At 35.2% G+C, this 10,735-nt stretch overlaps 1 protein-coding gene across 1 annotated transcript; it reads right to left on the bottom strand.

Annotated features, from left to right (window-relative positions):
• Positions 1–7,724: 7,724 nt before the first annotated feature.
• LOC111901213 (dirigent protein 5) lies at positions 7,725–8,397 on the bottom strand. The gene has a single exon (XM_023897096.3). The coding sequence runs from the start codon at positions 8,385–8,387 to the stop codon at positions 7,833–7,835; it is 555 nt and encodes a 184-aa protein (XP_023752864.1). The 5' UTR covers positions 8,388–8,397; the 3' UTR covers positions 7,725–7,832.
• Positions 8,398–10,735: the final 2,338 nt, after the last annotated feature.

Genomic DNA, 10,735 nt, shown 5'->3' with positions numbered 1-10,735 from the left:
ACTACTTAAACTAACTTCTCGCAGGCCTAGACCTTAGCCTTGTCATCATAGGCCGCACCCTTCTTCTCCACTCCTTCGGTCAGCTGCAATACAGGATCCTGATTGGTGGTCGCAGGCTTGCCAGTCAATTTGACCAGTGCCTCACGCCAACCTTCCACGTCCCAGGAACCTGCATTCTCAAGATCCTCCACAAGATGGATCTTGGCCTCCCAAACAGCTATTGCATCACTGACCTTCGCATCAGAGATCATTTCCTCCATCTCGTGCAAGTGCTCCTCCTCCTTCTCAGCCTTCTCCTTGTCGAGCAGCTCCACTCTCCTCAACATATCCTCGTTGGTCGCTTTCAAAATCCTCTCCTGTCCCTAAAGGGCTTGTTCAGCCCTTTCCGCTCGGATCCTTAGGTCAGCGGAAACATGATCAGAGACTTAAATAGAGACATAGTGAGTGATCAAAAGGTAAAATAAAAGATAGAACGAGAATAAAACCGACACTTATGGCTTGGGAGAAAAAGATCAATTTCTGGAGCGTGTCCTCAGCCCCGAGGCTCTCCAAAGAAAGATATGCAAACTCAACAGTTTTCCTTTTCAAGGATCCCGAGATCTTCACTTTTAAGTCAACGGTCGATATTTTGGGAGGAAGAGAAGATGAGGTCTTCTCCTTCTTCACTGTCATCTGATCCTTCGAGATGTCTGTATCAAGATGAACGAGTGTAAAGCGAGCACTGGAGCAAGTAACTTTGGATCCTATTTATAATATATAATAGAAGACTATTAGTAACCTTCATCACAAGCGAAAGGAATCAAGGATCCTTACCTGTCGACATAAGGTTAGTGACAGAAGAGATGTCTTACAGAGTGGCTTGATCAAATCGAAAGGATCTCTTAGCTTCAGATAGGGACAAGAACATCTCGATCTTCTCTTCTGATCCGTCAGCAACAGGAATGAGCTCTTTGAATTTGAAAGCTGCAAAAAAGCAAAAAAATTAAGAAGATGTGAATTCCAGGATCCTTATATCAATATAAAAGAATCCTACCTTTCTTGACCCTTGCATCCGGTAGGAGATCCCCACTAGGAACAAAGTTATGTCTCACAAAAAGGTATTTCTCTTTCCAATCTCTGTCATTATGTTTGGTTTAAGGACTAGAGGAGATTTGTGGATTTTGACTTTGAGGAGAAAGAGAGAATTCCCGAAGGTTGTGAGATCATATATGCAGTCCAGATCAGGAAGACTAATGTCAAGGCTTTTTGACTGATTTACTTGATCAATCCAGAAGAGGATCCTCCAAACAATTGGCATGGCGTCGATATATCAAATCCCAGTCGCCTTGAAGCATTTGGAGACAATCCCAGGAAAAGGGTGTTTTAAACCCAGGGAGAAGGGGTATTCGGGGAAACACACCCAGGTAGGAGAAACAAAGTCAGGCTGAATGAGAGGGTTGAAGGGCCTGAAAAAAGCTTTAGGGGGAAGGCTCCATTGAGTCCCAAAGACTCAATTTCATCATCACCAAAGGAACACGTCTCCTCGTAGGAGAGAATCCCTTGGTCGATGAAGTCATCTTTGGGGAGAGCTAAGAGGTTTTTGCGAGAAATGGCCATTTTTCTAACCATGATAGAAGAAATAAAAACGTAGAGATAATTACCTTCTGATGAATCGTCGGTAACTGAAAGGTAGCGCAAGGAAAGAAAAGAAGAACGAGACAAGTAAAGAATGGTGGAACTGATCACCTTTATTTGTACCAAGTATTTGAGGTCGATTTGACTATTAACAGCTAGTTATCCACCCATTGGATTTCAAAATTACCTAGCTGTTAATGGTTAATTACTTTTTTCTCTCCATTTATCTCTTTAATTTAAGTTATTCCTTTAATATTCACGAAATTAACTCCTACATTTGCAGGAATAACTTGGGGGCAATTGTTAGGGCCGTGATCCTCAAAGCATTTAGGATCCTCAAACTTCATCAGATATCTAGGATCCTCAACTATCTCAAGATCCTGACTATTACCGTTATTTTTATTAACATTTATAATGGTTATATTTCATTCATAACTAACACGTGTGCAGAAATAGTCAAGAGAGGACTTATTCACAACAAAGTTTCGTCTCAACCATGTTAAAGACCTAGAATACCAAGTCAAAAAACGTTTATAAAGCTGGTCATAGAGGATCCCAAGAATATCAGACATCTTGTTAGCTAGTTTAGACTATAAATTGACATTTGTATCTCGCACACTGGTTACACTTAGCTTACTCTACAAACTTGTTCACTTGTTCTTACTGAAATACTCTTTGTAATCATCATTTTTACTAATAAAATCATCAAGGCAGGTGATCATTATCACCTCCCAAGGTTTTATTCCGGAGATCCTAGCAAGGATCAAAGGCTTTCTTTGTAAAAAATCGTGTCATTCTCTTTACCTTTCTATATTCCATAATTCAAACATCACAGCCTCTCATTCAATTTGGTTGACCAATACTTGTGTAATTTTTGACCAAAAAAGTACGTCTGGGGCCTTTTCCAGGGTCATCTTGAAGTTCTCAAGTGGGATTGAATCAGTTGGTTCGGTACCCCAGTAGTTGATTTCCACTAGCAGTTTGTAGATGCAAGCTCTCAGACCTATAAACCAATCCTCATTTTCCGAACAATAGCTGCCCTTCGAATGACTATCGTATATAGTCATTTTGAATGTATTCAAATCCAAAGAACCCAAAAACCAATGAACTTGTGGTATGTTAATTGGGATGTAAAGGTACAAAATGGTTAGAAATAATTAATTAGTATATAAATACTCAGATAATGTAATCCAACCAAAATTATACCTTATCAAACTCTGCCCAAGCTGGGTAAACGGATCCGTCAGCCATGTCACTCCACTCATATGCATCAGTGTTGAAAGTTGATGGCACCACCGTCCACTGAGCACCATCCGCTCTACGCTCTAGCAGCAATGAGATCCACATAATGATGTGCTGCCAATTATTTTTTTGTAGTAATGTAAGTATTATTATTAGAGGTATAGTATGTAATAATAAAATAATTATATTACTAACATCATATGACAACCATCCTCCATGACTATCCACATATAACCGTGTCCAAAACTCAAGCATAAAAACCGTTCAAATAATTGTGAGCACTCAATAGCGAACCATCCCATTCTTTATACGCAATGTGTACAATATGATCTACAAGATTGTCCAACGGTGCTGGTTGTTATAGTGTAACACCTTTCCTCTTCATTTGTATTCATGACGACTTATACCATATGGACATAAATTTTTGGCATTTAGAACGCCTAAGAGGTGCTTGCGCCAATGTTTTGTAATCATCCCCCGGAATCTCTGTTACATCCAACGGGTGAATAACCGGAGACTGTTGCTCTGGGCCGAAATCCAGTGGTTGTTTAGGGCTGACATTCAGTGGTTTTTTAGGGCCAAAATTCAGCGGCTTTTCAGGGCTTCTTAACACATAATCATGCTCCCATAACTCATTTTCATTGTAGTATCCATGTATGGTTCAATAATGTATACTTGTAAACGATGCAAAAATATAAGGACCATAAACGATGAAATAATAAAAAATGTACCTCCATCCCCTTCGAGGTACCAACATCGTCTCCAGGAGTGTTAATAAGAAGTTTTTAGAACCATTGACAAAGTTGCCTCATGCTCTGTTAAACTCTCCTCCTGAGACCGCAACTGCTCGCGACATTGTTGGACCTCATTTTTCAATTGACCGACCTCATTCTATAAGTCGCTAATAATTTGGTCATTGTCAATTGATGGGCCACCAGGCAGCGGTGGTGGTGGTGGCAGGTGAGATGGATCATCTATATGTGATGGTGTTAGGGAAGGTGCCTTACGAACTTCATGGTCGGGAAAATCAGGACGAGCAATCCATGCCGAGCTAACAACCCACCATTCAACACGCATCTCATTTTTTGTCATCTCCAACTTCGGTACGAGTCTATTATCCTGCTAACAAAATTATAAAATTATAAACATAACATAAATTTAAAATAAATAAATATTTAAATAATAAAGTAATCATATGTTGTCTATTAGTAAAAGTTGTTTATAGTGAGTCTTTTGTAACAGCCTAAGTTTTGACCATGCAATAGCCCGAGGGATTACATCCTGTTGTCAGGTACCAAATAAACTACTCACTGAAAAAGTCTCAAGAATCCATATTTAAATGTTAGCAAACAAATAAATAAAAAAATAGTTAGAATGTTAGCAAACAAAAATAAATAATAAATTTTTTTATTATATACTTACCTTAAAAATGTATAAAAACCCATGTAGGGTATATGCCAATTTTTGAGGTTCGTTCTCTTTCGGTTCTTCTGGATGTTTAAGCTTCTCAACCTTATTGAATACAGTATGTAGTTGTTTGTACAACTGATCCCAAATTATCCCCCCCCCCCCCCATGGATATCTGCTACATAAAAAATTAGTTAACAATTTAATTTCTAAAAAATATTAGTAACTATAGGTAATTTAATTAACCAGTAATTATAAAATAGATGACATTATAAATGTTGAATTCATGAAGGTTTGATAGCAAAGAGAAATACTCTTTTGTAACAGGCTGTTTAGCCAACCGCCCACTGAAACCTTCTCTAATAGGTATAAAAGACATACACAGACTGCATCCTCGTCCGATAACTCATTAAGTGAATTTTTAAATACCTTCTTAACATGGTCTAATTTGATCGAGACATTCGTTGGGACCATAGGAAAGACATGGGAACGAAAGGCGACGCCAGATGTAGAAGCAGGAAAATAGTCACCAAACTGGAAGCCGGTGATAAGACAAAATTCTTTCTTCCCGAAAGACAGCTCGTAACCCCAATCTCAGAAATCATTTCCTCTACTTGGCTTTGATGCCAGTGACAAATCCATGGGAAAATATGTAATGTAGAAGCAAATGATCCCCATCTACATTAGGAATGTCTAACCACCTCCCAAAACTTGTATTCCATAACATAATCTCGCATTCGGGTCTGTTTCTGAATGCCACAAGGATTTCCCCGCTGATTTTGGGTTTACATGAGAGTGTAATTGATGCATCAACAATCATGTCGTGCTACACAAATAAAAAAGGTGTTAGAACTTTATTCTAAATTGGAAATGACTAATATTCCAGACTTGTTCTTTATGTACCGGACGCGTTCATTGTGTTCCGGAATGGTTCTTTGCGTTCTTGAGCCTTCCAAAGTGACATTTTAAGATTCGAAACACGACATTTCGATGTAAATCAACAATAATTACACATCTAAAGTACTTTTCAGTTGGTCCTACAACAATGACATCTTTAATTTAAACTTCAGAACGTTCTCAGTTCATTCAAGATGTGGTTTACTACATCCGGAACAGTAAGTAACAGTAGAAAACGAATAACATACCCGTAAAATAATGGGTCGTAGTGCTCGTCTTCCATGTCGAAGATGGGTGTCGATGTGTGTCGTAGATGGGAGTTGTGTGTTGGAATCGAGTCGGAACGTAGTAATCTAGTCGGAACGTCGGAATCAGAATGCGCTTTTCCGAAAGGGAGTTGCCGCCTCAAATATATTCTGGATTTGAAATTCAAAATCCTGATCCTGAACATATACGGTACTTCTGGAATAGACATTCCGGACCCAATGAAATGGGTCGGTTCACCTGAAAAATAATTTGAAATTAGTTCTGGAAAAACTCATTCCAGAATATGTGGTTATTTTGCCAGAACAAAAGGTTATATTTAAAAAAATCCAAAAAATGTTAGATTACTCAATTTCCCATTTTAAAATATTAAATCTAAAATTTTACATTAATTAAGCTCTGGTTTCATAACCTCAAACAAAGGCTGTTAGGTATTGAGACTATAAAAAACTAGTAGCATGCCATTTTCAAAAGTGCATAATTTTTTCATTTTAGCTCCATTCGACTTGATTGTTTGATGGGAAAATGACTTATAAGCCCAACAAAGTTCTCAAACCATTCACAAAACCTCATGTTTTGTATGTTCAAAAAAACCCAACGAACATAAACTTTTGTCTAAAAAAGCCCAACGAAGTTTCCAAGCCGTTCAAAAAACATTAATCATATTTTGTCTGTTTAAAGGATTAAGTTCATTGAGTTTTTTGGAACAGACAAAACATATTTGAGTTTTTTGAACGGTTTGGAAACTTCGTTGGTCTGACAAGTCATTTTTCCAATATGGTAATAAGCTACTTTATATGTTTCTCTTTTTTGACTTCCATAGAATTGAACAAAAATGTAAACTAGTTGGATTTTTTTTTTGTAAAAAGGTTAAGTTCGTTGGGTTTTTTTGAACAAACAAAACATGATTGAGATTTTTTGAATAGTTTAGAAACTTCGTTGGTCGGTAACTCATTTTCCCATTGTTTGATTTACATTTTCGTTTTTCATTCCTGCTGCATATTGGAACTTTTGTATCGTAATTATTGTTTATATAAATATGATTTCCATAACCATGAACATGAGTACTTATAAATTTATGAAGCTTTTATGTTTCACTAACTTCTCTCTATACGTGTAATTCTTGATGTCCATTATATGCATCCTATACTCCTAATCTTTAATTAAAAGTACCTAACTGTTCAGTATATGGATAAAACCGAATTATCCAATTGGACAATTTGGATTGGACTATTTGGTTCGCATATTCGGATTTTTGGATTGGCTTTTAACAAAACCGAATTATTATTTTGGATTTCGGATTGGTTTTGGTTTATAAAATAAGAACCGAATAATCCAAAAAAACCGAATAAACATTTATTATTTATCTATTTATAGTATATATCCATAGTTATTTATTAATTTGATAATTTATTTTTTCAAATAGGTTCAAAACGTTTCACCCGATAAAAAAAACATTAATATGTATTTTCTTTCAAAAGTTTTCTATCTATAAAATATTTAACTATGATATATTTTCTTAGCAGTTGTTTAAAATTTTCAAAACCTAACTAAATAATTTGTTTTTGGTTCTTATGTAAAGTTGGGTAATATTATAATTATATATCGTTTTAAAATGTTTCGTTTTTTGAAAACCGAATTATAAAAAACCGATCCAACCGAATTGTAATTGGATCGGATCAGATCGGATTTGAATTTAGATTGGACTATTCGGATCCATTTTTTGAAAATCGAAATCAATTTGGAGTCGCTTGATTGGATCGGATCAAACCGATCCATCCAAACGAACACCCCTACATATATGCTTTCCAACATATGATTCGATAAAACAATCATTGGAATTCACTTTAATATATGTTCCTATCTGTCTACGTTCAAAAATATCCAAATTCTCATAATTAGTTTATTAGGTTGAAGCACATTCTAATTACTTATTTTAACATCCCAAATATTCAAAATTTAAGGATGTTACAATATTTCCTTTACAGCACTAATATATGTGGCTGACGTAATCATCTAGAAACGACATGACAATGACATATGAAACAATGGTCTACCTTCATAAGAGGTTTAGCATTAAGAACCAAGTGTCATTGAAGCATTTCTTGGGCATCGAGGTAACAGGAACTTCTATTAGTCTAGTTCTAAGTCAACAAAAGTATTCCCTTGACATTCTACAAGATAGCGGGATGGAAGGTTGTAGATCTAGTTGTTTCCCAAAGAGCAAAATTTGTAATCAGACCAGTGTGATGAGAAAAACCTTATTTGTATTGATGAAAACTTCATTTCGATATTTCAAAATATTGTACATCACTTAGCATGTAGCAACACATGGTACCGACATGATCGGAAAAGAAACATTATGGTACTAAAAGTATTTCATGTTTTTAATGTGAAGCATAACTAGTCTAATAACACTCATACAACTTTATATCCATTTGAACCCGAAAATAAGCTGCACCTTCAAAAGTATCAGTCCGAAAAGTACATATCCCACGTGTCATAAAGAAATCACCTGTGCCACCAACAACTGAAAGATCCCGTGTCTCCTCATCCATCATATCTGCACCCATAATATTAATTGTACCTTTATGCTCACTAGAATTGAAAATCAACGTGTATGAAAACCAAGCATTATATGTAGTCTTCATATCATAGAAGTAAAACCCTTGTGCTCGAGCCAACGGGGGAGATAATAGGTGATTATCTTTGGTCATGGGATCATCGAAGATCACAAGCTTTCCAAGCTTAAAATTTCCGAGCTTTGTGTCATTTGTAGTTGCGGCTGATGTGGCATTAGAGGCATTAGTGCCATTGAAAAGGATGTCGTGGTAGTACAGCACAAATCTCTTGCATGGTTTCTTCTCATTTATATTTTTCGAGTTAGCTAAAGTGGAGTAAGAGAGCAATATCATGAACGATAAGAGTATGAAAAGGCTGTATTTGTGAACTATTCTTGCCATTTCTAGATTGGGCTTGTGTGCTACACTGAATTGATTTGTATTGTATTTATAGTTGCAAAATGCAAACCTGTTTTAAATAGGTTTTGAGAATATGCCACATTTTTATTAATATAAAAATATAGAAATAAAACAAAGAAAAGAGTACAACAGTTAACATAACGTGTTTGGTTATCGTATCATAGGAATAAAAAATCCATGATTGTTTTAAATACCTATCATAGTTACACGAAAAATGGCATCCGTAATATTTTGTAATAAAAATTACAATTAAAAAAGATATTATTCCTTCGAACTTTGCTTAAAAACAAATGGTAGATTTAAATAATTGTAATTATAATTATCATATCAAACGTTAATACGAGTATAAGAAGATAAAACACCGCTTATAATTGTCGTGCATAACAAAGCGTACCGTTGGAATCTGGATTTTCCACATTCCAAAACTCAGCAACCATATTCTGTTATTCACACAATCCAAAATTTCTAGCAATTATTTTACAATAATAATAATAATAATAATAATAATAATAATAATAATAATAATAATAATAATAATAATAATAATAATTTTGAACTCAAAATATCATCATTTTAATTCAACATTATTAATTTTGAACTCAATTAAAAGATTAACAAATCGAATGTTACCATTTTTTTATTTTGAACTCAACTTAGGGTGGATAATTTGGGGCAATTCTCCTCTCTTAGTAATTATTGTTGGTTATTTGCTATCTTCTGATGACGGTTTAGGGGTCTCGACTCTTAAAGCAAAAAATATGACACTTTTAATTAAATGGTGGTGGCGTTTAATAAATGAGAATAAAAGTCTTTGGAAGAGAGTTATTACAAGTCTACACAATTTGATCAAGAAACCAACACATTACATTGCTAGAAAAACCTCCAATGGGGTGGAGTATAACATTCATAAAGCAGTTAAAACCTTGGGTGATCTTTGTATAGATTTTCATCAAGTATTCAAGTTTATTCCAGTATCAAGCATTCAAATCTTGTTTTGGAAAGATGCATGGTGTGGTATGTCCCCGTTTCAAGAAAAGTTTCCCTATTTGTATAAGATCGAATCAGTCAAAAGTTGTACTCTTACTAATCACTTAACAACAAATGGTTTTTCTTGGTATTGGAAAAGGCCTCCCTCCAACCCGAATGAGCTTCACGAACTGCAACAAATATACAAGGACATTGGTGATCTGAATGTCATTGGGGACTCTTCATCATATGGTTTTTGTTTTATGATGACAAAAATGGTAATTATGTGGTGAATCGTACGGGGCGTATTATAGATTCAGAGCTGATCCTATTTAAAGGGTTGCAGATTTGCCGGTCAAAACTAATACCACTGAAAGTTTGATGTTTCGTGTGGCATACCATGTTGGGGAAAATCCCACTAGCAGACAATCTAATTGCAAGAGGGCTACAATTATCAAAGCATATGTGCACATTGTGTAACAATGATCGCGAATCGGTAGAGCACCTTTTTCTTCATTGTGAATTCGCCAAGTCTGTTCAATACTGGATCTTTAAATGGTGTGTGATTACTGATTAGGGGTTCACTAGTGTTATGAAATTTCTTAATAAAAGTATTATCTGGGCAAATTGTCAAAGGAAGAAAGTAATAAGAGATGTTATATTATTTGGTGTATTATGGTATATGTGGATCGTCAGGAACAATAATACCTTTATGAATATTCGAGTTGTTCTAGAAAAGGTCGCGGATGATATTATCTTTAACTCATACTCATGGTGAAAACATAGGAGTCGTATGAGTTGTAAGGCGTGGGCTAAGTAGAGTTGCTCGTCGTTTGCTTATCTATCTATTTCCTCCTAATTTTGTTATCTTTGTGTTTCTCCTTTGCATTTGTTTTCTTCCTATTTATTTTGTTCCTCCATTCATGCTTTAGTTATTGCTAATCTTGACCTTCTAATGATATTTTATGTTTCAAAAACAATTGCTATCTTCCAGGTTTTCCTTTTAAAATAAAATTATTCAACGTTCATATAAAAAAAACTTATCTCATATATATATATATATATATATATATATATATATATATATATATATATATATATATATATATATATATATATAATCGGTACTGAACATCCCCCTGTAATTGTACATGCTCCCATAGCAATAACATATTTTGGTTCAGGCATTTGCTCGTATAATCTCACTAAGGAAGGGGCCATTTTCATTGTTACTGTTCCGGCTGTTAAAATAAGGTCCACTTGTCTAGGACTCGACCTTGGTACTAGTCCATAACGATCAAAGTCGAATCGTGAGCCTATTAGTGAAGCAAATTCAATGAAGCAACAACTGGTACCATAGAGAA

The sequence above is a fragment of the Lactuca sativa genome, chromosome 6, assembly GCF_002870075.4.
Source record: "Lactuca sativa cultivar Salinas chromosome 6, Lsat_Salinas_v11, whole genome shotgun sequence".
Classification (NCBI taxonomy): Eukaryota; Viridiplantae; Streptophyta; class Magnoliopsida; order Asterales; family Asteraceae; genus Lactuca; species Lactuca sativa.
This window is presented reverse-complemented; position numbering and strand designations above follow the sequence as displayed.